Raw genomic sequence first — 27,037 nt, forward strand, 5'->3', positions numbered from 1 at the left:
AGCTGTTATTTTTTTTTAAGTGACAGTGTAAAGCACAGGCTGTTAAACATCTATAAATAAAAATGAGAAAAACACCTGCACTTCCTCTAGAATTTCACAATTATATGTCATTCTATCAGCAGGAAGAAAGTAATCTTATTTGCTCTCTTAATTTTATTAAAATTTAATTGCTCCAAAATTATATTTTTTCTTCAATCCTTACAGTTCTTTTTTTTAAGATTTGTCCCTTTTCCCTTTTTATTTTTAAAATATTTTATTGTTTATACTATTACAATCATCCCAATTCCCCCCCCCCCCTTAGCGTTCTCTCACCCAGGCCCCTCCCCTGCTCCCTCAGGCAACCCCCACACCATTGTCCATGTCCACAGGTCATGTATGTATGTTCTTTGGCTAATCCTTCTTTTTCTTTCGTCCAGTCCCCACCTTCTCCCTCTAATAGCATCTGCTTTAAAACTATGAAAGTACTTCTTTTTTTTAATTGTTGTTGAAGAACAGTTGTCCCTATTTTCCCACCACCATTGTCCCCTGCCCCACCCTGTTGGGAGATCAGGACAGCTACACGCAAAAGAATGAAACTCGACCACCAACTTACACCATACACAAAAATAAACTCAAGATGGATAAAAGACTTAAATATAAGTCATGACACCATAAAAGTCCTAGAGGAGAACATAAGCAGGAAAGCCTCAGATATTCCACACAGCAATATTTTCACTGATATGTCCCCTAGAGCAAGGGACATAAAGGAAAGAATAAACAAATGGGACTACATCAATCCTGAAGGTTCTCATTCATCAGAAAACATATGTTTATCACACTAACTTTCATTTCTCCCAGGAAGCTTTTAAATACCCTGACATTTTCCAGGGGAATATTTTAAAATGGTATTTTTCATTCCAGCAGGAGAGTGTTCCTAAAGACTTAGAGGAGACATTGAATGTTTGCATGGGTACATATGGAGAGGAGGCTTCTGAAAGGGGCTCGACCGTGCTGCTGGTTTACTTCATAGACCAGAGCCACCTCTGGGACCACCCGCTGCAGTTTGATTCTAAACAGCCTGCACACTGACTGTCCCCAAACAGATATAAAGTATCCACTTATAAATCTTACTGTACCATCCCAAGATTCTGAACAAGTAAGTGTTGGCTAAAATTCCTTCCCTTCAATTTTCCATTGCTCACTTTGTGGAGCTAACCAGCTTATAGGAAACACAAGAGTCAGCTCTAAGCCGACTCTTTATACACTCCATATTTGACTATACCCTAAAGGCTGAGAAGCAATACACATTTACTGACAGTGAACTGTTCCCCCATGGAAAGAAGCAGAAGGCATTTTTGTGGTTCCCACTAGTCTGAAATTGGCTGGTTCCCAACCTCTCTGGGCCTTATTTTCCTCACCCCAAAAATGAAGGGTATGGAAGTTGGGATTGTGATTTCCTTGAAAAGGAGAGGGAGGGGAAGGGATGAGAGGGGATGGGGAGGGGAGGGGAGAGGAGGGGGTGGTCAGATCATAGAGGAACATATGAGGGTGTTCAAGTGTTTGTTAATGTTTTATTTCTTAAGTTGGGTGGTAGGTACGTGAGTTTTGCTACTTTATTTTTAATGCATTTCAGTATGCCCAAAATACTTCATAGAAGTTCATTAATAACAGGGTCAGAGTGAAGTCCCACATTCTTTGCTCTCACAGAGGATGCCAACAGCTCATCATCACCCAAGAAGCTGCCTTATTGCCAATACAGAATTCTGTTCTTCTTGCTCGTATGACCTGCCTTAGCTCCACATACCCTTTGGAGGGAAATGGAGAGATGGGAAGTCCTCTCCTCAGTGCCCCACCTGGAAGTCCAGGGCACCGCACCTCAGCCCAGGCCTTAGCCCAGCAGCATCAGCCTCTGACCAGCACACGCCAAATGTCGTCCCACCGCTGAATCAGGAGTTGGCCTGCCTCTCCCTCACAGGACCTTTTCCTTCAACATTTTGGAAACTTGCTTCAGACATTTAAGAAGCCTGTGCCATTTGGATTCAAGTTTAAAAAATGAAATCATTAATGCTAGAAATTCTAAAATTCCTTCCAAATGAAGTAAGATATCTCACAGAAGGTAGTTAGTAGGGCAACTAGTTAAAAATTCACTGTATTTTACTTTTGCCAGTCTTATAAAAAATTATCAGAACATTCCCTTGTATAGCCTCACGAAGGGCGTTTATGAGAAAGAAATGGAGCTTTTCCCAAGTTCACGTGTCCCACGGGCCCAACTGCTGGTCTCTCCTCACGGCCACAGCCCGAGAGCAAAGTACAAACTCTGGCAGCCAGAGTCATGGCAGGCAAGCATTTAGAAAGTTTCTGCCCCTCTTTGACCATGTGTTGGTTGAAAGGTGTGCTGCAGAAACTGTAACCAAAGGAGGCATTATGCTTCCAGGAAAATCTCAAGGAAAAGTACTGCAAGCAACTGTAGTAGCTGTTGGATGGGGCTCCAAAGGAAGGGGTGGGGAGATTCAACCAGTTAGCGTGCAAGTTGAAGATAAAGTTCTTCCAGAATATGGAGGAACCAAAGTAGTTCTAGAGGACAAGGATTATTTCTTATTTAGAGATGGTGACATTCTTGGAAAGTTTATAGACTGAAATAAACCACTATTGAAATGGCATCATGGGACGCAGCCCATTCCACTGAAGTACTGAAGTCTTTCGTCACGTAAATAATTTTCATGTGTCTTCTATGATAAACTAATGATATCCAAAGTAATGACATGCAGTGTCTTTTAAAATTTAGTTTCACTGTACTGATATAAAAATTTCCAAATAAAAATATATAAATAAATGGAAAGAGAGAAAGAGAGAGAGAAAGGAGGGAGGGTGGGAGGGAGGGGGGAAGGGAAGGGAAGGGAGGATGGAAGGAAGGAAGGGAGGGAGGGAGGGAAAGGGAGGGAGGGAAAGGGAGGGAGGGAAGGAGGAATGGAAAATACCCTCTGCCCCTACTTCATCCATCCTGCCTCAGGGGAGATGGCCTGGGTTCTTAGCAAGCTCCTTCAAAGACCACTCAGCTAAAGACATCCGACTAGAAGAAAATTGGCTCCATTAAGCTTTCAATTTCTACATCTGCATTTTTTTCTCCATCTTCTACTTTTAGTGAGTCCTTCAAAGATGAAATCAGCACGCCTGAAAAATGTTGACAGTGCTCCTTTGCATATATTCACTCACCTCCTTGAAAGTCCCACTTGTCTGAAGACGTGTTTATCACATGAATGTACGTTTCCCTGGCCCAACACCAACTGCTCAAGATACCTGAGTAGCTCCAGGTTTTCAACTTTGTAAGTCAGGGATTTACAATGAATTCCAAGAAAAAAACTTTACTCATAATCATAAAGCCAAAATACTTTTATGGTACACTAATAGAACCTTGGGGTTAGAAAAGAATTTAAACATAATTTAGTTCAATTCCCCCCCCCCCAGCAGGGATTCCCAAAGCATCTCCAACAGATGGTCATAAAGGCACTGCTTAAATGCTTCCGGCACACACTGTTTTGCAGGGCAGACGGTTTCAATTTTTGAAAGCACTAATTAATCAAACATTATCTTCTATTGAACAAGCATACACATCCTTATAATTTCCACCCCATCACTAATGGAAAATCATCAACAGTCCAAGGGCAGACCCACCTTGTGGTACATGAGAGCTGCCCCAGGAAACAGTAAATTATCGACAAGACTTTGGCTTCGGTTTTTCCAAGCACCTGCCAACCTTCTAATAATTAGATCTAACTAACTTTTCTTCTGGTTTTCTTTTTCTCACCCAAGAACACATTTAGAGAGAGGGGTCGAGAGGGAGATAGACATTGATGTGAGACAGAAACATCTATCAGTTGCACCCAACTGGGGACCAAACTCACAACCCAGGCATGTATCCTCACCAAGAATGGAACCCGAGACTTTTGGGTTCATAGGATGATGCTTCAACAAACAGAGCCACACTGGCCAGGGTCTAACTAACTTTTCTTTACATTGTCCTCAAAGCATTCATTAGAGAATTTATCAAAAGTTGTATTGAGCCCTGGCTGGCGGGGTGGCTCCGCTGGTTGGAGCATCATCACACACACCTAAAGGTTGTGGGTTTGACCCCCGGCAGATGCTTCTCTCTCACATCAATGTTTCTCTTTCTCTCTCTTTCTCCCCACCCCAAAATCAATAAACACATCCTTGGGTGAGGATTGAAAAAAAAAGTCGTACTGAAATCCATCTATGCTATGTCACTGGCACTCCCCCAATCTCTCTTTCCAACACTATCTATATTTTGGGGGGAGAGAGGAATATTTATAATTTGTATCTAACAAATTAGTTGTATCTAAAATATTAACATAACTATTAAAAGAACTCATACCCCTCAGTAATAAGAGAAACAACCCAATTTTAAAAGAGAGTAAAAGATTTGGACGCACTTCACAAAAGTAGATATTTGTATAGCCAATAAGCACATCAAAAGATGCGCATCATCCTTAGTCATAAGAGAAAGGTAAGTTTAAACCTCAATTTTAAAAAAAGTCACTACTAATTTTAAAAAGTGATATAATTTACAGGGGGAAAAAGATTATTATAGATGATGTTGTGTCTGTTACTTGCAACGGAAAGAAATGGGGAAGACCAACAGGGAGAATCCTTGCGTTCACTGACCGTACACACGGCCCACATTTCTCATCTGGAGCCACTTCAGGTTTGCTGACAGACTGCAGGTCCCCCATGACTGCATCACAGCCATTGTTAATTTTTTTCGAAGAGTGAATACATAAAAACAGTGGCTTGAAATGACATTCCATATTTCTCTACTTAATACTCGAGGATGCCAAAGGAAACCAACAAGCCTGTTTACTATCCAAACTACCAACACACACTCACATAGACACTTATATTTACTATCCAAACTACCAACACACACTCACATAGACACTTATATTTACTATCTAAACTACTAACACACATCCACATAGACACTTATATTTAGGCAGCACTGAAAACAAGTTATATTTCTTTTTTATTATTGACATGCTTCTACAAGAAATATAAAAACATAAGTTGTACAAAAGTAGGCTCAGTTTATCATCACCCAGATGTTTTCTTTGCTACTAAAAGGGAATCTAACCAATCAAGCCACAGCCCACATCTTCCCTCTAGGGTTCTCTTAAAGCAGAGTAGTTCTCTTTTCTCCTAATACCTAAGGTTGGACATTCCTAGAGGTCAAGGATGGCAGATGTATCTCAACGTATCTCATCCTGGCAATGTTTGAACTTTAAGTGAAATAAAATGTTGCTTTATTCTTCTGAAGAGGATTTCGGTTCTTAGAAAGGCATTTTTTTAATAAGGTGGAATAGCAAGTAGGATGGTGGGGAACTATCACTGGGCCAAGAGCTGGGGTCTTGGATCCAGTCCTGGGTCTGCCACTAGACAACCTAGGAAACTGGCAAGACACTTGCTCTCTGAATCTTAGTTTCCTCTCTGTGAAGTGGCAGAATTAGGTTAATCTGTAAGATTCTTTTAAGTCAGAGTCTCTCTAGGTATTTTTTAAAAGCCATGAGCATCAGAACCACCCCTGGAGCAAACACCTGAATTTGAATGCACTCCTGAGATGTGTCTTATACACAGGCAAGTTTGAAAACTCCTGCCTCAAGTTCAAATGTTGTATGATTCTGCACATCCACTGTGCAACCAGGTGTATTCTTAGAACTATACTAGGTGTTATGGCGATACAGAGTAATATGAGGCCCCTGTCATTAAGGAACTTGCTACTTCATTAGAGGGATAAAATTAATGCATTTGAAATACACCAAACAACACCAAATAATCTGTAACAGCTATAAACCAATTGGTGGAAACCATAAATACCAAAGGCGTTTGAAGGAGGCATCATTAACTAGAGCTGAGGTAATAGAGGCTGTGCAGGGGTCAGGGAGAAGAGTCTGAGTAGGAGCCAGGGGTGGGGCAGATGGGATTTTCAGTGTCAGAGGGAAGCACAAGCCCTCTCACAGGAGGGGTCTGGACTAAGAGGGGCTGCGGGGGAGGGGAGGTAATAGAGCTGTGACCAGTGCAATAGGTTCCACTTGTGAAGAAGTGGGGAATACCTGAGAGTAGGGGCGTAACGGGGCAGCCAAAGTGCACCTCCAATGCAGCCTGTCTGAAAGCTACTTCATCTTGCACCCCCAATAAACCTACCCTCTTCTTCCCAAGCCAGAAATAGGCAGGTTGCCCTTGTCTTCTCCATTTCTTTCTCCCTCACACCATATGCATCTTCTGTGGCCAAGTCCTCTCAATGTCACCTTCTAAGCATGGTCTCTGGTTCACTTTTGTTTCTTCCCTTCACTGCTCCCCACAGGCCTCCTGCTACCAAACCTGACCCCGCCACATTCCTTTTCACAGAGCTGCCATGTAGTCGACATGAGAAACAACTCAGACCACTTCCCTCCTCTCCTTAAAACCTGAAGGTCCACAACTCTTCTTCTTCTCTTTCCAAAGGCTCCACAGAAGCCCTAGAGCTCCAGCAAGCACATTGCACAACACTGACCTAAAAGATCAAGGCCACACTCCTTACCATGGGTTGTAGTCTTCCACAACCACCTCTGCACACCAAACTCCTTGTAGTTCCCTCACACACCATAAAAGTTTACACTGTTGTGCCTTTGCTCACCCTGCCCCCTCTCTAAACAGGAACTGCCTCTCTGCTCTGCACCACTGCTTCCAACACATACATACACACGTGTGCATGTGTGCATATGCACATATATGCACACACAAATATACCTGACCAACTGCTGTTAGTTTTCAAAGATAAAATCAGACATTAATTTCCTCAAGGAAGACTTTTGACATATAGAGATGTTCAGTAAATATTTGCAGAAGTTAATATAGAACCTCAGAAACAAGGCTGAAGCATTTTATTTACTCTAGTTAATAACAAGGAGGCAATGAACGTTTTATGAATAACAATGAAATGGCCCAAGCAGCAAGTGTAGGCTATTATTTTGGAAGCAAAATACTGATTGTATTGGAGCAGAGGGAATCTGGAAGGAGGGGCATCATCTATGAATGCTGTTTAACTCAGCAAACATTTACTGAAAAAAGAGAAGGTAGAAAATTAATCACAGACTTTCAACAGATGTTGGCTTACTGAATTAATAAATGAATTGAGCACCTCTAGGAAAAGGCAAAGTGCTATGTATTCTTAACAAAACACAGTCCCTGTCCTCAAGGAACTTAAACTACCACTGAGGAAATAGGATACAAGGTGTGCTTGACCCTATCCTCGAATCAAGGCAGAGATGAATGTTTTCAAGGGAGGTAAAAAGAAAAGGGCACGGTGACTCACAGAAATGGGGGGTGATTTTAGTTGAGACTGTCAGAGAATGCTTAGTAAAGTAGATGGCATCTGAACAGGAGCTTCTACAAGGAGGCAGGCCTTAAATATGTAAAGGTAGAAGAGAAAGACTGAGCAGAGAGAGAAAAGGTATAGAGGAGGCATATCCCCAGGAATCTCTAGAAGCAGGGGAGACAGCTGACTTGACTAGAACAGGTCAAGGCTACAAAAGGGAGGAATAGGAACTATAGCTGAAAAGACAGGTCAATGACAGGTAGTTGAAAGCCCTGGATGATAAACTAAGAAATCCATGCTTTGTTATATAGGCAGTGAGCAGCCACTTAAGTTTCATGAGTGAGGCAGAAGGGATGATATCTCGGAGTCCTGCTTTGAGCACAGGAACCTGTAGGATGTAAAATAAAACGCCGAGCATGGACTTGGCATGCAGAGCGATGCTCAATAAAAGGTGCTTCCCTCTGAGAGAGAGTGAGTGGTAAGCAACGGGGCTGTGAGAAGAGTGGAAATCAAGCAAAGGTGTCAGGGTCAGAACACTTGCCCATCTGAGATGGGCGGGAAGGGAGAAAAGAGGAGAGAGTGCAAAGAAATGTTGAACTAGAAAATAATGAATGTTCAGAAAGGTTTTATCAAGTGGTCAACATTCTCAATAGATCAGGCATCTGTATGCTCAACACGAGGAAATCTAAGGAGGAGTGGAGGCGCCGGGATGGGAACAAAGGGATGGAAGCTCCACGCTTGTCAAGTCCTTAATCAGGGCTGGAGTGTCTGGTCTCTAACCCGGGCCCTGGCACCCAAAAATGACTTCAGGCATGGAGCCGAACATAAAAAGTAAACGTTGAAAGTAAGAAAAAGGAGAGAGAAATCAGAGAACAAAGAAACTGAGGTCCAAGGACAACCTTGGAAAGGCCTACCCTTGGAAAGGTCAGGGGGCAAGAGGAAGACCACTGAACAGTGGTCAGAAGCAGTGGAGTTAAGGTAAAATCATGTTATAAAACCTAATGGGAGAGAGAGTGTTAACAAATCTGCTCTTTTCTGTTCTCATTGTGGATTTGAATGACATGGTAAATATTATACTGGGATAGAATATCATGCTAGAAAATAACAAAACCCTTCAAGTCTTTCAGATGGAAATTTATGATTCATATATAATGTGAGTTGAAAATGTGGGCGAAACAAACCAAAATGCTGATTATAACAATCTCCTTTTTATTCTCAATAATTTCTCCCCCCAAATAATTACTTCACCCCATAAGACTCCCCTTAAAAATACTAAGAATCAGATTGAAAATAAGCACCTAGTGATTTCGGGTGGTTTTTTTTTCAGTTTTTTAAAATTTATTTTTGTATTTCACTTTGTGATTTCTAAACAAGTTTGACTGAAAGCTACAACAAATATTTATTATTCATTTCTTCCTCTTGTGACATAGTTAAGATTCTTATCAAATTACATATAGACTCTTGGTCAACTGAAAAACTAAATCCGAGGGCTGACCACATACATTTCCCAAGACAGTTGCTCCAGCATTGCTTGTTCCCACAATACCCAGGGTTCCCCAAGCCAAGGTAAGGCCATGCTGCCCACTCACCTGCATGAGTTCATGGCTTTCCAGAAGATCATTCTCTAGCATCTCCTGGGTAAGGCGCCCCATGGTGCTGTAGAATTCATCTGCTGTTTCACAACATTCTATCTGCCTAGTAGCAAAAAGGACAAAACAAGGAATTGTTTAGAACACCCATGCTGTCTATCAGCTACGTGCTCCAGCTACGACAGGATACAAGGTCTGTCCAGAAGGTATCCAGTCATGCAATATGAAAGAGGCCTTATTGAAGAAAATACAAGATACAAGGAACAGTGTACATAGGACAATGATGCCTCAGTCCCCTTCCAAGTAGGCACCTTGGGACCACACACATTTCTCCCAATCACCATCAGCTGCCCCATTGTATTTTTCTGAATCTCACTGAATCTCATTGATAGTTTTGGGAAAAGCCAGAAGTCACAGGGCACCAAGTATGGGCTGTAGGGGGACTGAGTCAACTGGGTGACTTGAGGTATCACCAAAAAACTGCACAAAATGTGAGGCATGAGCAGGAGCATTGTTATGATGAAGCTGCCAATCACCAGTTGCCCATAGCAGCTGCCTTCTGAATCATCAAAATAATTTCCACAGAGGAATGTTCAAGCTTAATGCAAAATCTGATGCAGATTCATTGCTCTACTCAATCATTTTGAATGCCATAGCCACACAGTACACATGCTCACTCAACAGCATCTACCTCCCCCACTGACTAGTACAGTGAAGTCATCATTGTGCACACATGCACATTCCAGTCCACTCCCCGTGGCTGCCAGGTTATATCAACATCCCACACACCATTCTCATTATATTAACAATGGCTAGACTTTTTCCGGACAGACCTCATCATATGTTGCCTCTTACCATCACATCAATCACATTAGCAATCAACAAAAATCAAAGTCCTGGGACACACTCACAGGACTACTATATATAAAGAAAAGATATAAAATATCAAAGGCAACTCAGAGGTATTTATTACAGAATAAGTTCCCATCTTTCCAACATGGCTGCCCAGCCTCACAGCCCTACCAGTGGCAACTTTATTGCTTCCATGTGATTCATTTTACATATCAGAATACCCACCGCTGATGAAAATCATAACCATGAAATTAGGTATGAAGAACTATTATCCCCAGTAGGAAATCTGTTGTTCTTAATCTACAAACTGTGGTATCATTGACAGACTGAAACCAAACCACAGTAGAAATAAAAGATGAGAAATACTAGAACTTTATCTGCATATTTCATCAGTCTGCAGGATGTTTTCACAGGCAGAATTTTTCCAGTTCTTCTCAGGACACCGCTGCTAGCTGGAGATTACACACTGTGTCTTGCATTAGGTTCTACATGTAAAGAAAAAATCTGTCACCTGGCAACTTGTGAGGCAGGGTAGGCTTTAATCCCTTTTGAGGGGAGAAAAAAAGAAGTAGTCCAAAACAAGGAGCATTGTGTATTCATCTGCTATGATGTCCTTTATACAGTGGGGTGACTCTATTTGCCCAGCAACTACAAGAGATATACTATGATGTATGCTAATATTAGCAGATTTTCATAGAGCCATCCCCCCCAAAAAAGATACTGGAAGAGATTCAGGCTCTGAAGTGCTGTTCAAATCTCACTGCCTCACTCATGTGCACTCATGTAAATAAATAAATGAGATAAACTATTGAAGTGTTATTAAAAAAATGCAGAGTGGTTAAGTTTACCCCCAGCGGGGTGAGGAAAGAAATAATGCTTAAGATGAGTTTAGAAAAATATTCTCCAGGTTGACAAGGAAGAAAAAGCATTCCAAAGACATGGATGCAGCAGACGCCAGCAGGCCCCACCCAGGGATCTGCAAGGATGGGGCAGGGCTGGGGGTGAACGGCCTGCAGGGCCAAAGGGAGCCACTGAAAGCTGAGGGAAAGAGCTGTAGAAAGAGAACCACAAGGATTCACTTGCCAGCTGATCCCCTTCAAAGCAAGAATCGCTGAAAGGCTCTTAACAGGGAGTGTGGGCACAGATGTGCCCTTGGCCAGGTCGGCCTGGAGGTGGTATGGCAAGTGGATGTGACAGGTAAACCACGGAAGATACACCAAGATAAGCCAGGCACAAGGGAACCAGGCAGCAAGCCAAAGTGGTAGGGTCAGAGGAGAAAGGACACATCAAAGAGATGCCAGTGAAGGTGAGCCAATGGTCCACGACTCACATATTCCCAAAGTACCCTTGGTGTGTGAGAGGAAGACAGCCAGGTTGTGGAAGCAAGGGGAAAGGAGAGGTCCCATGGATGACCATGTCCAAGGCCCATGTTACTCTGGTACACATAACTGGAGATTGCCTCTGTGCTGTTTATGATTTTTCCAAGGGAGTTTGTGGGGAAGATCACAGGCACTGAAGTCTGACAGATCCAGGGTTAAGTTCCACCTACTTTACAAGGTTATGGGCAAAATGAAGACAATGTGTTTAAACTGCTGAACATAATGATGGCACTACAGGCACTTGATGTTGGTTGGCTTAACAAGTTGAATGCTCAAAATGTGTAGAATTATAATCAACACTGTGAAACATTTAAAATTCTACCAGTCTGATTCATATATCCCCTGAACTGCATAAACATTAGCCATTTATTATCAGTATATTCACATTATTAAAATCACAGATTCTACAGCCAAGATATCTGGGTTCAAAATCAGGCCATTACACTTATAACTGGGTGACTTTGGGCAATTAACTTCTCTGTACCTCAGTTCCCATATCTGTAAAATGGGGATAATAACAGTACCTAACTCATAGGATGATGGTGAGCACCAAATGAGTTAATTTTACTGTAGAGTGCTTAGAGCAACGCTTGTCCACTGAAAGCACTCAATGAATATCGAATTTGAAAGCATAGCTACTATTATTTCAACCATGTGACAACCCTGGGATGAGCATACAAATAAACTCTCATCCTATAGCCCTGACCGGTATGGCTCAGTTGGTTGGAGCATCATCTGTAGCCCAAAGGTTACGGGTTCAATTCCCGGTCAGGGCACATACCTAGGCTGCAGGTTCCATCCCTGTCTGGGTACAGGCGATCCCTGGTCAGGGCACATATGGGAAGCAACCAATCGCTGCTTCTCTCTCACATCAATGTTTATCTCTCTCCCTTCCTCTCTCCCTTCATCTCTCTCTAAAACCAATGGAAATAAAAAAATGTCCTCACTGAGGATTAAAATAAGTCTGATCCCACAGATAATGAATAGATGGGGATAAAACCAGAATCACCTCTTTTCCTACTGCCACATAATTAAGAACTAACACAGGGAGACTATAACTAAGTCTGCATACAGTAAATGCTTTACTATTTTAATCCTATGAGCTAATTATTCAGTAACTGCACTATCACATCCAGAGAAACTATCAAACTCAAAGAACTTACAAGATATAGAGTAGGTTGGAAATACGTGACTGCAGACAGAGGTAGATATTTAGAGAAAATGAAAAAGATGAGTGAATAGCACACCAAATCCCCCACTAATGGATTTATTTGCCTACTGAAAAGCAACATACAATAAAACAAAGGCACAGGAGCTGTGTGATGTTTAAAAATACTTACACTCATGATTTTTTTAAATCCCTGAATTGATAGTTGGTGGATCTTTCTTACAAAAATTTTTTTAAAATGTTGCAAGTCTCCCAGGAAACAACTTATAAATAAGAAGGCTAGTTAAAAGGTTTTTGAAACAAAATACTGCCAGTGATTTATTAGTTTTCTGACATGTTGTCTACGATAAGTACCCACTCAAGTCATTCACAGGTCTAAGAGAGAACTATTAAAAACCTCTGTATCTTAAGTCAACTATAACTATTGCATCCTAACATTTCTTCTGTTACTCAAAAGGCAGAATTTTAATATAACAGTCATAATATATTCAAGGTGGATGAAAATACCCTAGTCTTTTTCAGCCCTGCTACTAGGAAAGAATGTAAGTAAAATCTACTTAATAGTAATAGATTCCTACATAGTGTTATTTCTTCAAGAAAGGAAAGAAGTTCCATATGTTCTACTGACCATGTACCAGGCACCATGCTGGACACCTGATATATAGTATCTCCTTTAACTTTATCACAGCCCTGAAAGGCAGAACAAAATAAATAATAGACTCAAACGTAATCCAAATTGTGCTGTTAACCAACAAATCCACCTACTCCTTTCCAGATTTCACAGTTCCTGTTGCACCTAAGTCTCCCTGTTCCCAACGAGTGTTCAGCAAGATGCTGACCTAGTATAAACCAGACAGGACAAGCACTGAGGAAGAGGAGAATGACAGGCCTGAAAAAAATCCACCCCCTTCTCTAAAAGAGATTTCATCAAGAATGTGCCAGCTGAGATCCCAGAAGGCTAAAGCAATTGCACAAATTTCACAGCTTTCTCTTTTCCTCACTTAAATATCGATGCTTTACACGTGGGAGCACAAACACTGCTTGAGGCCCCCAACACCACAGAACAGAAGAAGGGGAAATTCACTTACTCTCCCAATTTTGCCCAGATAGCCAGCGATACTCTTAGGATGATTTCTGAGCCTTCAAAAAAGATGGAGTCCCAGATCTTTAAAACAGTGTGGTTGGGGAGGCACGTAGCAAAGAGGGTCAGAAACCACTGCATCGTGAAGACATTCGTAAGCGGGGGCTCATATCCACCTGAAACAAAACAAACACTACATTTCATCAGAATCAACAGTTTGCAAGATATAAAAATAACCTCTCTCAAGTCTTCCATGTCCACCCAAATGCTACATTTCCTGACTGATATGTTTATATCACTAAATTTCTGGTTCTTTTCTCTTTTTTCCTTCCTTTTTCTAGAAGCACAGAGGTGTGCTTAACAAAAATCTCAATAATGTTAACTTCACAAATTCTTTATGATATTTCAGAAACCTTATCCTAAAGCTTCATTTGGTTCTACCTATTATGGGATGGTCAAAATTAAGAAGAATGTTTTCCTAACCTAAAATGAGATAAAAAGAAAACTCTCTTAAAAGCAAACACAAATTTTCAAAATATTCTAAAACCCACTATTATTCAAATGTTGCTCATAAAAATAAAATTGCTCATAAGGAATTACTTGTCTAGTTAAATTATACGTAGTGCTCAGACCACAATGGAATTAAACTAGAAATCAATTACAGAAAGATAGCTGGAAAACCCCCAAATATGTAGAGATTAAACCACATGAAATTGTAAAGTATATTGAACTGAACCATACACAGTTTAAGTTTCTGAACTCACTGAAAAACACAAGGCTCCCTTTCATTTCCTGTGATGGCATAATTATGTATTTTAATGAAATAAAACTTAGATATTTGGACTGATCTTCCCTCTAAATTATAGTCAGAGTGTGCATTTACCCAAGTATAAACAAAAAGAGATATGTTCTCCTGCATTCGTTTTCTTCCTTCTTAGCTATGAACAAAGGGAATATCTTTTTTTCAGAGACTAGAATCTGAGGTCACCCCTTGCAGGCAAATGCAGAGCATTTAGGGAAAAACATGGACCCCCATAAATTGTGTCTGACTATGAGATAGGCAAGGTTGGTCTATCTGGAAGCCTTATGAAATCCACACACAGGTGCATAATTGCACTGCATAGCCCAATTAAATAAGATCATTATTCAAATGATTTAGAAGGAAATGCTTAGAGACACCCAGGTGGCACAAAATTTCCAGTGTAATTTTAATCACAGGATAGGTCCTCAAAATCATTTAAAATTTTCCTAGATTTAAATGTGTGGTCATCAACTGTCAACCACCTACAGGAAACACCACACACTTCTGACTCTTCTTTGTGGCATCCTGAGCACAGCCAAGGAAGTGCTCGCAATGGGTATAATTACGGCACTAGTTCAGGTGGCTGGGAAAGCCGGGTGAGGCCTGCTGGACAGCAGTGACTCCCAGGGATGCGGCAGAGACGTCTCCATCGCCACCCTACTCAACCCCGTGCCTTCTTCCTTCAGGGTTCAGATTCTCCCTGGGGACCCAAAAGAACCTTCTCCAAAAAGAACTGGTCAGCTCATCTCAAGTAAATCTACATTCCCTTAGCATGAATCAATAAGAGGAACATTAAATATTTCAAGTCAAATTATCTCCTACGACTTTATGAAAATACATATTCCACTCTTCCAAAACCTCAATGCTTCAGGAAAAACCACAGTTTGTACTCAATGGTACCTGTAGCACAATTTTAAAGAGTGCCTGGTTTAGTGTCAGCTTAGAGAAGCTTAACCAGATGCCCAGCATGTACACCACCCTTCACCTAAAAAACAATACATTATTTTAGTTGTTGATCTGGTTCCGGTGAAATATTAGGTTCTTGACCAGCTTCCTAACTATGATCATTCAAAGATTAGACATGTGGCCCAATGTTGTGGCTTTTGTGTGTGTGTGGTTTTGTTTCTGTTCTCTAAAGATCTATTTCATTGCATCAAACTCTCACCAACAGAAATATCCAAAAAGATGAGTTTCCATTCACTGTTTAGGCTCACGTGTACAGTGGAATCAGAGAAGTAAAATTTTTTCCAAGGTATAGTAGCATTAAATCATCACTACCTCCACTCTCCTTGTTTGCAGTTCTCTGAAGAGTATCCAGGTGCTGAGATAATTCAGGGAGCTTCAGTCTCAAGAGGTCTCTGAAGACCGCCATATCCACAGACAATGCCCAGAGATTATTGACAAAATAGCTTTCAGGGAGTACCTTATCGATAAGGTAAATCATAATCTGAAGAAAAAGATAAACAAGACTGCTTCAAAAAAACTGGCATCCTAACATACCCTAAACAGAAAGAACATATTCAAATGGATAAAATGTAGTTAGCCAAAGCACTCTGTCTTTTAAATGTGTCAGTACCAAATGTTCTGGATTTTCAAGGCTCATCTCCACTCTGGATAAAGAGCAGGTGGCATACTTATCTAAGTAATTCATAAGTGTCTAAGTAAAATGGTTACTAAGAAAAAATAGTTAATAAGTGCAAAAAAGCAAGGAAAATGGTTTACCTACATTTAATCAACTTTATATTTCCCCAATCATTACAACTTGCAGACGCCAAAATAACTCTTGGAAAAACACCGACACTCACTGTTTTCTTTTCCTTTGCATCAGAAGTGTTTCTTCATAAACCCAACCTTCCTCTGCTTATTAAATGTCCAACCAGATTCCTAAATGATGGTAATGTCATCTCATTCCACAAAGTTTGCTTTCGTAGAGGCAGAAATATTAATATTCAGTCTCTCAGTTTTATCTAATCCATCTTTTTATGTGACTTTTTAGTGTCTCAAGCATCACTGAGTCCTTTCACGATTTGATTAACATTGTATCCCCTTCCCCAAACCTCCCCATCCCAACCCTTAACCTGAATTATTTATTCCAGCTTTTCAACAAAACAGTCCTCATTTTAGAGTCATACAAATTATATCTGAAAAAGTGACCAAAGCTGATAGATTAAGAAAACAAAATTGTTCCTTAATGAAAAATGTTTTAACGCCATGTATTTGATTTGTCACTGCCTCCCTCCTGAACCCCTGCCTGTCCAATGAACAATCAACTTTGAAGCTGTTTCCTTAAATACATGAATGGAAAAGAGTGAGAGGCTGAATACAGATGTAGACCATGTCGGGCTGGATTTATAATTATTTCCATCATGATGTGTATAGAACCAGGAGGAATTTTCCTTAGTTTTCCATATCACATTAGTCAGTGACTGAGAATATCACTAAGGCATTCGCCAGTCAGAAAAGAATGGGGAGGTGGGGCACAGGAGGGGGCACACTTGAATACAAAGACTAAGTGTACACCTTCTCCGCCACCAAGCGCTGCAATCAACAGCAGTGTGAGGATTCAGACATGAATGAGCAGCCCCACATTGCCCCGAGCAAATAAAGCAGAGACCATTCTTCTCACATGAAATGCTTCATTCCCCCTAAAGTCCATTTCTGGTGACTTGCTGGATCACATTCAGACCTGTATCCCTAAACGGCTGGTGTCCCACTTCAAAGTGTTTCCAGAATTTTTTCTTACTAATAAAGACCCTAGGCATCAAAGATTAAAAGATAATAAATATAACTCACTTCTATAAACTTTCTCCAAGCAAACAGCTTCCATCATAGACATTCATTCTCAGGCTGCCTCCTCTATCCCTCACCCCAGATATCCAGATATGAGAGAATAAAGCAACCTAATAAGACCCAACCAGAATTAAGCATATCTGGTGGAGGAGGTAGCTGCTTCTAACATGACCCGAGTGATCCCCACCTTCTGACAGTCATACCCCTGTATGAACCCTTCCCCTTGAGTGTCAGCTGGATTGAGTGGCTGGCTCCTAATGAACAGAATATGTCAAAAATGATGAAATGTGACTTTTGATATTATGCTAATTTCATCCCTTCTGCCTTGCTCACTCTTTTTGTCTCCCTTGCTCACTGAGGGAGACCAACCCCAATGCTGTACAATGGAGGGCCCCACATGGCAAGCAACTAAACATGCCTGCAAGGAACTGAGGCCCTCGGTCCAAGGACCTGTGAGGAATTAAGTCTTGCTAACAGCCACATGAATGAACTTGGAAATGAATGTCCCCAATCAGTCAAGCTTTCAGATGAGACCACAGCCCCTGCCAATGGTTTGAATGCCACTGTAATGTGACTCTGAGCCAGCTGAGCTGGGCCTGGATTCCTCACTCAAAGAAACTGTGAAGCCATATATGTTTTCTGTTTTGAGCAGCTAATTTGTTATGCAACAATAAGTAATTAATAGAATTAATATTTAACTTGCTTTAAAATTATAATATCTTATAAGTGAAGCTACAAACATCATCATTCTCTTCACATCTGGAAGCTACCCTGGCTGTAACCTGGGGGACACAGTGTCACAGGTAATCACCAAGGTGAGGCAACCGCCTTGGAGAGAAGTGGGCATCAGGGAGGAGAAATTGTAGTTCCAATACTGCACTCTCTAAAGAATTTCAGTTGCCATCTTCGGAGCCTGACACTTACTTTCAGAGCATCCCCTTCGTTGCCCTCCACCACTTCCAGAATCAGTGCAGCCAGGATGTTAAAGCCTTGGCAGTACCCAACGTTCTTGTTCCATCGTGCATAGGCCAACAGGACCCGCTTCAGCACAACCCTGTCCTGCTCCGCCTCCTGGCCACAGTAAGAGCTGCACCCTGTGCGGTGAAGGTCCTAGAACAAGAGGGAAACAGTATTTTAAAAAATGACTCCAAACCCTGGCTGGTGTAGCTCAGTGGATTGAGCATGGGCTGGGAACCAAAGTGTCCCAGGTTCAATTCCCAGCCAGGGTACATTCCTGGGTTGCAGGCCATAACCCCCAGCAACTGCACATTGATGTTTCTCTCTCTCTCTTTCTCTCTCTCTCTCTCTTTCTCCCCCTCCCTCCCTTCCCTCTCTAGAAATAAATAAATAAAATCTTAAAAAAAAAATGACTCCTTATACTCTCTCTCTCAAAAAAAAGCTAGTTATTTATTTTCCTCAGCCTTAAGTAGATTATCAATATGGATTGTAGTTTTTTAGAATGCACATGCAACTTACACATGTGGCCCAAATCAAAATTTTTTCTATTTTCTTTTTCCTAATTTTTTCTAATATGCCAAGACATTTTCAAGAGGAATTAGTCAGGCAGATTTCCTACTTAAAGTATTTCCAGAATTAACAGGGACTCAGAATTAATAAAAATTACATTATAATTCCATATAAATTGACAGTTTATTTTAATAATATGTCTCAGATAAAACAAGTCATTTCAACACACGTATGATAGGCGCCAACAATATTTCTTTCTACAAAAAATGGTATAATGTTTATTTAGCAATCAAAATTCACAATAGTATTAAGGAGCAAAATCAAAATAGCAAAAAATGCAACCTGTATTGTAGAGAGACAGAAAAGTCATTCTGTCCAAAACAGAAAAATTGTTTTGTCCAAATTGTTTTATAAATTTGTGTAAAACTGACAAAAATTTAAGTTCGTCAGGGCAATATCTATAACTGTATTACCAAACAGAGACTATGATCTTCAGGGGCTGAAGACATTTTCCTGACATAATTGCCAGTCGATGATAAAATTCACATCAATGATAAAATAAAAGGTCCTCTTAATAACATGGTTGTTATAAAATGTGCATTGCCTTAATTTATACTTTAAATGGAAAATATTTCAAATATGCAATATTTCATCTCTGAGAAACACATTCTACAATTCTAAATAAATAGCTGAAATATGAAAATACCAAGATTTTTCAAGCATACAGTATAAAATGCCATAATTTTTTTATCATTTGTCTGAAACAGACCAAGTTACATCAGAAATTAGCTCCTTTTAGTTAGCACTTCCTCCTAAAAAAATAAATCTTCAAATCTGCCAAAACATTAGACATCTTACGATGGCCAAAATTTAGATGAAACAACTTTCCTTGTAAGACCTCTGTTTAGAGTCACTGTAATGTACTCATGAAATCAAAAACCATGTACTAGAGGCTTATATAAGAGAATAATAATATTGAGATCAAATGGAATATTCATCCTTGGCTTTTGGCACCAGGCGCTAATGAACTGTAATAATCCAGATAAGCAAACCACAGCTGCCTCCACAGCTGGCTTGAACTCTTGACCCACCAGTCGATCTAATTATATTCATAAATTGACAAGAGATTATCAAAGAACCTAATAAGAGCCCAATTATTCTAATATGGAATATGCTCAACTTTAAGTTTCTCAGTGACTTTTATGTAAAAATACAGTTAACAGCACTGACCAATGCTAAAAAAAAAAAGATTTTCAATCTCCTGTCATATGAGCAAGACAAACAAGATGACTATGAATGGAAACACTTTACTCTTACTGGCAACATACCAATTTCTGAAGACAAGGTATAGTCAAAGTTCCCCCATTAAAAAGGTATTACTAATGAAATGAAGAAGCAAAAAATATACAGACATTCAGACCACAAGGCTTGATCCTCTATCCAGGAAACATCTGGCTCTTAGATTCTTCCTTCTAAGTCAGGACAATAGGCCAAGGTCAGGGGCATTACCTTGACTATCTGAATTCCCATTGAGTCATCATCAGGATTACTCCTTTCGTTGAAAGTGAAGCGCATCGTTTTGTCCCAATCAATGGCTATACTATGCAAATAATGATCTGCCAAGGTCAACCAAACCTAAAATAGTAATAAAGAAGAATGTTAGAGTAAAATACATAATTTAACCTTTATTAGAAATAATTATTGCATCCAACAGAAAATGGGAACATGCCCTGGCTGGCGTGGCTCAGTGGATTGAGCATGGGCTGCTAACCAAAGGGTTGCCAGTTGGATTCCCAGTCAGGGCACATGCCTGGGTTGCTTGTCCCCAGACCAGGTCCCCAGTAGCGGGTACACAAGAGGCAACCACACACTGATGTTTCTCTCCCTTTCTTTCTCCTTCCCTTGCTCTCTAAAAATAAATAAATAAAATCTTTAAAAAAAAAGAAAGAAAATGGGAACTGTTCCTAGCTCACATGTAGAAATCCAGAAGAGTCCCATTGAAATGTGTACTGTACTGAATTAAACCACATAGGGCCTTTCATGTATTCTTTCAATTCATAGTTATTGAGTTCCCACTATGTTCCAAGCAATGATCCTAATATTAGGGATACGGTTAATTTTTTTTAATTGTATTTCAGTTCATTGAATTAGCTGTATTATGTGTTGAACATGAACATGTAGAACATGTTCTATACTTGGGCAATAGCCACCTGGTCATTCACAGAGAATGGGCCTGTTCTTACCATGAAGTGGTCTCATCCCTCTCACACACACACACAAATGAGCTCCCACAATGAATAACTTCTTAAAAAGAGTCACTGGGTATTTTTACTCCTTTCATTATCTTATCCTAAAAAGCTGTTTCTTCAAGATGTATTTCATAATACCATTTTTAATGTATATTTTTAGGAACCCTCAATGTTCAAATTCTAGGAGTATTAGACTAGGTTTATAAATGGATATAATAAGAGAACACTTCAAGTTTTGGTATTTGAGCCTCATTTAGCAGGAATATCACTTATACACATCTCCAGTCGGACTTCTCTCCTAAGCATCAGAATCATACGTCTAAATGCCCACTTGACAACTTCAACTTAGGTATCTAATAGGCATCTCAACCTTAACAGACCCGAGCCAATCATTCAATCCCCCACCAAGTTAACTATACATGCATACAAACAAACACATGCATCTGCTCCTCCCATCTGAGTAAATAGTAACTGTTCCCTTCTAGTAAGTAGCTCAGGTCAAAACTGTGAAGTCACTGTTCACATCCCTGTTACCTCATATTCAATCCAATAGGAATTCATGTCAACTCAGCCTTGAAAATATATCTAGAATATAACCCCTTCTCTCCATCTCTGCTACCACAACCCTGATCCATCTCTTGTCTAAATTATTGCAAGCCTTCTACTGGTCACCCACTTCTGTCCTTGTCCCTCATATTCTCAAGTTAGTAGCCAGAGCGTTCCATTTAAAATATAAGCTGTATCATTTAACTCCCCTGCTCAAAACTACCCAGTGCTTCTCACACCAGGCAAAGTCCTACTACTATCTATAGTCTGCCATCCTCCTAACCCCACTGCATTACCTCTATGACCCTCTCTCCTATTGCTTTCCCCTTTTGCACTGTGCTTCAGCCACCCCATCCTCTTGCATTTGCCTGTATATTCCTGAGATGCTCCCACCTGAGTGTTCTCTGGAGTACTCTTCCCCCAGGGTAGCTGCAGGGCCCACTGCTCACCTCCTGCAAGGGCCTATTGAAATGTCACTTTGCTATTTAAAATTCCACCTCCATATCCCCATTTCCCCACACTTTCATTTATTTCTCTGCTTTATTTTTATCCATGGTAATTATTACCATCTGACATATCTGATACTTTATTCATTGTAGGCTCCAAAAGGACAAACATTTTGGTCTGTTTTTTTTTTTCCCATTGCTGTACCTCAGTACTAAGACACTACCTGGCATAGAATAGACAATCAATCAAAATTATTGAATGAATGAATAATGAAAAGAGACATGTTTCAAACTACTAAATCTAGAATATCATTTCTGACATTCCAGAGACTTTAAAGAGGGACAGAGTGATGATCCTTTTGTATTTTAGCCCTACAAACCCTCCTTACCTTCCTCCTCCATTCCTTTGGGATTCCTGTTGATAGTCTGGCAACCGCCTTGAGAGCATCGTACCACTAGGAACAAAGAAGAAAGATTGGCAGAGTGATGATATTGACCTGTGTAGGCACTTCAACCTTTTTTCCATCTTGACATCTGTAGAGTATAAAATTGGTACAGCACACTGGGGTAGCAGTCAAAGCTTCTTTCAGCCATATGTCACTGGTCTGAGGACCATGACTGCCCCAAGCCCCACCTGGGCCACTGTTAACACACCTGTGATTCATCTGCAGTATACTCAGTAATTGGGAAGCATTGGTTCAGAAACCAAAACATTTTTATGGATTCAGAATAATAGATGTTTAGTTTTAGAAATTTTTTTTCACATACCATTAATAGAAAGTACAAAATTTTTCAGGGAAATTTTTCTCATGCTTACAACATTAATAGATAGTACAAAATAGCCCTGGCTGGTGTGGCTCAATGGACTAAGCACTGGCATGCAAACCAAAGGGTCGCTGGTTCAATTCCCAGTCAGGGCGCATGCCTGGGTTGCAGGCCAGGTCCCCAGTAGGGGACGAGTGAGAAGCAACCACACACTGATGTTTCTCATCCTCTCTTTCACCTTCCCTTCCCCTCTTTCTAAAAGTAAATAAATAAAATCTTTTAAAAAAAGAAAGTACAAATAGAAAGCATAAACTCAAGCCACTTGTAGCTTCATAGGCTATCTTATCTATATTTTAAAAAACTGACTTGTCTTCTTATGCTCATCAAAGTTTTTCCACTTTGAGAATATATCTCAAGGAGCTCCAGTGGTACAATTGGTTAGTGTGTAGTACTTATGAGACTATATCTCAGTATATATCTTGTAGATACCCCAAAATAAGAGTGTTATTGAAACCAAAAACAAAGTTACCTGCTGAAAACCATTTTGACCTAAAGATGGCTCAAGAGTGAACTTCAACTTTGTGTCAACTCCTAAAATAAAAACACATAACTGTTATTTGGGGAGGAAATAAACTATATCAAAAATAAAAGTAAAAATTAACCTGATTCTACTGAATCATAATGAAATTTTTAAAATTACTTTAACTAAATTTTAATCAATTTTATTAAAGAAAAACAATACTAGTTATTAAAATAGAAAAATATCTTATGGCAACAGAATGGAGCTTTTCACGAAAGATGGTGGTTTCCACAGCTGTCTGGAATAGTGCCAAACTAAAAAAAAAAAAAATCCTCACAGGCTTGGAGTCATAGAAACCTCCATTCAACGTTGGTTCCTTAAGTCAAATGATGTAACCTGTCTCAGTCTTCATTCTTTATCTTTAAAACTAGCATAATAAAGTCTATCTCAGTAGATAGTTGTGATGATTAAGTGTAAATCACCTACCATGGTACAATTAATATTTATGAAACTTAGGAAGAGAATTCTCTGCTTACAGAACTTATTTTCTAGGACACTTGAGTGGATTAAGGCTATTAGGGGAATTTCAGTGGAATAACAAAAGTTATAAAAATAGTGTAATTGCCTTCCCACTTATGGAATCCTTAATGATTCTATTTAGAGATTTTCATATGTTTTTAAATTCTGTTTTGATGGACTTAGTTATTGGAAATAAAATTCTGTATGTTTAATTATAAACTACAAGCTAAAAATATAACTGAATTCGAATGCTAAGTTATCTAAAACTTTAGATAAACTTCTTTGTTTCAAATCCCAAATCAATAGAAGCAAATAAACAGGAGACTATATAAAGACTATATGCTTAATATTTATATTGGAATTTTATTCAGAATTCCACATTAGATATTCTTTTGTTACTGAGGTGAAATTAAATACAATTTTACTCCCACTTAAATTCTGGTTTTAAAATAGTACAATCAAATCTAAAAATGCTATATATTTTTTCCTGCAATTATAAAATCAGTGAAATTACATTTTAAGTCACTTTTTAAAAGATTATTTAAAATTTAAGGATCAAGATATACCAAATGTTAGCAATACCATTCAGTTTTACAATTTATAATTGTCATTTACGATGACATTTTTACTTCTAAGATGTTGATTGCATATTAGGCATATTGAAAATCTCTTCATAACTACTTAGGGTGGGTACATGGATAGGCACAATTTTCAAAATATGCAAAATTATAATAATAAAGTGAACGTGTCTTTTTAAAAACATATACAGACTCAAGAAACTGGAAAGAAAGGTGTCTGCTTTGCCCAAGCCCTTGAGAGTATACAGATGCCCTTCTTGGAGTCCTGGAAGAGTACTCTGAATATGTGAGTTGATCCTACATTTCTAAAGTCAAGCTGTGGTAGAGACTCCCAAGATATTTATTTCCAAAGCTCCAGGTTCAAAACCATATTCTGCCTAGGCATGTAACATTGTCTTCCCGAATATGTATTAAGTATCCCCACGGATTCTCATCTCTCTGAGCTGGTCTAAACGAAGCCAGGGCCTCAGCGCTGAGCCGTGACACAATGGCCACAAGAGCGCCTCCAGCTGGAGTGCAGGGTTGAAGGCACAAGCAAACAAACCTGGTTGTGAGGTTGCTGTCCAGACCCCGGGTGCTGAACGCAGGAGCGCACAGTCGTGACATTTGCGTTATTCTAACAAAGACCAGGAATTCAGTTCCGCGCTCAATTATTTCTACCGACCTAAAAGCCCCAAATTCCCTGTATGTATTACCGAATGTGCTCCGGTGTTGTTTTCACAGCTCCTGCCGGGCGTCCTGCCGATTGCCCTGCGGCGCTGAAACCCAGCTGGATTGGTTAGTCAAAACCACAACTATTTTCTCATGATTAGAAATGAGTCACAGGACTGAACTAGAATTGATCATTCGCCGCCTGTGTGCGAAAGCTGAAATCAGGTCATTTTCACCTCTCCCTGGAACTAGATAAGGGCGGGGAGAAGGTTTATGTTTAATCTGATGATCACGGCTGTTCCGGGTTCAGAAATACAAAACACTTCTAACGTGGGAAGGAGATTTTTTTTAAGGGTAAAGTAAGACGGTGAATAAATACTACAGTCTCTTTAACTAGACACTTCCTTGAGGAGAAAAACAAAGGAACCACGAGGTTCGAAAACGCAGCCACGCGTTCCACCCTTTAGGGATCAGCGCCTTGGCAGCGTCCCCCTGCAGCCTCAGGACAGCGGGTCCCCGGAGGCGCTGGGGAGGCTGGGGGTGTGGGAGGTCGAACTCGCCAGGGCACCCAGCTGGTGCCACTCCAGGAACAGGTGAGCGCTAAGCACCGGTGCGAGTACGGCCGGCTCCCTCTGCGCCCAGGCTACCGCGCCAGGGCCGGGCTCATAAAACCCCGGGGAGGGATGCCGGAGGGTGGAGCAGACGCAGAGTTACGCAGCCTAGAGAAGCAGGGATGTGTAAACACAGGCTGAGAGGGAAAAAGGGCCTAGCTTAGCACGGCCAGGTGCGCTCCTGGACTTTATCTGTAAGAAAGGATCTCTAGGCTGCGGAACTGTTTCCGGCCCGCTCCACACCCGGACACACATTAGAGGCTCCAGGCGAGCGGACCCGCCACTCACCAAAGAGAACGAACACTAGCAAAAGGCACCCGATTTTTCCTTCGCAGCTACTGCCTTCCTTCCTCTCAGACCCAAAGTATCAAACCTGCGCCTTTCTCTGCCTCGCACACCTCTTTCAAGGTCTGGCTTCTTGTGAGACTGGTGCACAATTGGTTGCGCAGCCTCTGATGGCCACGGCAGGCACCAGCACTTCCCCAGCTCCAGACACAAGCAGGGCTGGACCACGCACAGGCCCCCGGGGTTGGGGGCCCGCTGGCAGGCGGCGGAGCCGCGAGTCCTCCGTGCCTTGGAAGGCCGCTGCCTCCGCCCAGGCCCTGGTCTGCGATCGGCCCTCCCAGGCTGGCCCAGTCCCACCCGCGCCAAACCTCAGTGCCCAGCACCGGGGGCCGAGCACGCTCGCCGGCCTAGGTGCAGTACAGCTGAGGCAGAGGCTGGAACAGCCCCACTCCGAGGGCGCCGCACTACTTTCCAGCGCCCGGTCTGCAGCTCCCGGTCCTCACCCGGCTCCAGAGTGCAGAGCAGCCGGGGAGCGGTCCGGGAAATGCAGCTGCGCTTCTTGAGCACGTTGCTCAGGATGGTGCCCACGCCGCCACCGCTGCCGCCGCTGCCGCCGCCGCCGCCGCCACCCTGCCGCTTCAGGCATCTCCCGCCGCGCCTCAAGGAGCCGGTTAGTTTCTCCTGCCGCATCCGGGAGCGCCCGGGCTCCGGTGCAGCCACCGTCCGCCTAGATACCCCCTGTCCCACTGGTGTAGAGGCTTCCCGGGGGGCCTCTGAGAGTCCGCTCAGTTGAGGGCCGCTTGGGAACAACGACAATGTGGCCAGCGCTCGGGGGTCGAGGGGACCTGCAAGTCCCCGCAGGAGCTGGAACTGCCAAGCGCGGGCGGCCAGCGGGCATCTGCACTGCGGAGTTGCACGGCTGAGGCAGGAGAGGGCTTGGGGCGGGGAGAAGGGCGGGAGCGAGCGAGCTAGCTAGCTAGCACGCCGGAGACGAAGGCGGCGCTCCAGCCCCCAATCCCGGCATCACCGTGCGAAGGCGGGGCAGCTCTAGCTCCCAAGCGCCTATCCTGCTCTCAGCACTTATCCTGCTCCCAGCGCTCATCCCGCTTCCAGCACAGGGACCCAGGAGCAGCAGAGCTGCAAAGCCCAGAACCCGGAGCAGGCAGGTGAGCAATTGAGCTCGGGAACCAGAAGCAGTTACGAAGATTTCTGCGCTACTTGCAAGGTCTGGGAGGGGATGAGGGAGACACCGAAGGGAGCTAGTCTCAGATGCGGAACACCAGTGAGATGCAAATGCCCACTTCATCTGAGCAGCACAGCGGAAGGGGCAGGCAGCCAGCGTCTGGCACGTGGCAAAGCCCAAGCTCCACCCCAAATTGTGTTGAATTCTTTCC

At 41.7% G+C, this 27,037-nt stretch overlaps 2 protein-coding genes across 3 annotated transcripts in view; one reads left to right on the forward strand and one right to left on the reverse strand.

Moving 5' to 3' along the window:
• The window catches only part of LOC114513173 (TBC1 domain family member 30), a 40,205-nt gene extending 13,600 nt beyond the window's left edge, over positions 1 to 26,605 (reverse strand). Inside the window, exons 1-8 of one of the 2 annotated variants that reach the window (XM_036018718.1) lie at positions 26,147 to 26,605; positions 23,009 to 23,070; positions 22,104 to 22,169; positions 19,983 to 20,108; positions 17,931 to 18,116; positions 15,495 to 15,663; positions 13,422 to 13,590; positions 8,935 to 9,040 (exon numbers count right to left, since the gene is read on the reverse strand). In XM_036018718.1, the coding sequence (XP_035874611.1) occupies positions 8,935 to 9,040; positions 13,422 to 13,590; positions 15,495 to 15,663; positions 17,931 to 18,116; positions 19,983 to 20,108; positions 22,104 to 22,169; positions 23,009 to 23,070; positions 26,147 to 26,333 (1,071 nt within the window). In that variant the 5' untranslated portion in view covers positions 26,334 to 26,605. The remainder of the gene's footprint in view (positions 1 to 8,934; positions 9,041 to 13,421; positions 13,591 to 15,494; positions 15,664 to 17,930; positions 18,117 to 19,982; positions 20,109 to 22,103; positions 22,170 to 23,008; positions 23,071 to 26,146) is intronic. The other variant, XM_028532354.2, reaches the window with a different exon arrangement.
• LOC118499037 (10 kDa heat shock protein, mitochondrial-like) lies at positions 1,012 to 2,812 on the forward strand. Its single transcript, XM_036018719.1, has one exon. It carries the CDS (start codon positions 2,200 to 2,202, stop codon positions 2,614 to 2,616), a length of 417 nt encoding a protein of 138 aa, XP_035874612.1. The 5' UTR covers positions 1,012 to 2,199; the 3' UTR covers positions 2,617 to 2,812.
• Positions 26,606 to 27,037: the final 432 nt, after the last annotated feature.

This window comes from Phyllostomus discolor, chromosome 2 (assembly GCF_004126475.2).
Source record: "Phyllostomus discolor isolate MPI-MPIP mPhyDis1 chromosome 2, mPhyDis1.pri.v3, whole genome shotgun sequence".
Taxonomy (NCBI): domain Eukaryota; kingdom Metazoa; phylum Chordata; class Mammalia; order Chiroptera; family Phyllostomidae; genus Phyllostomus; species Phyllostomus discolor.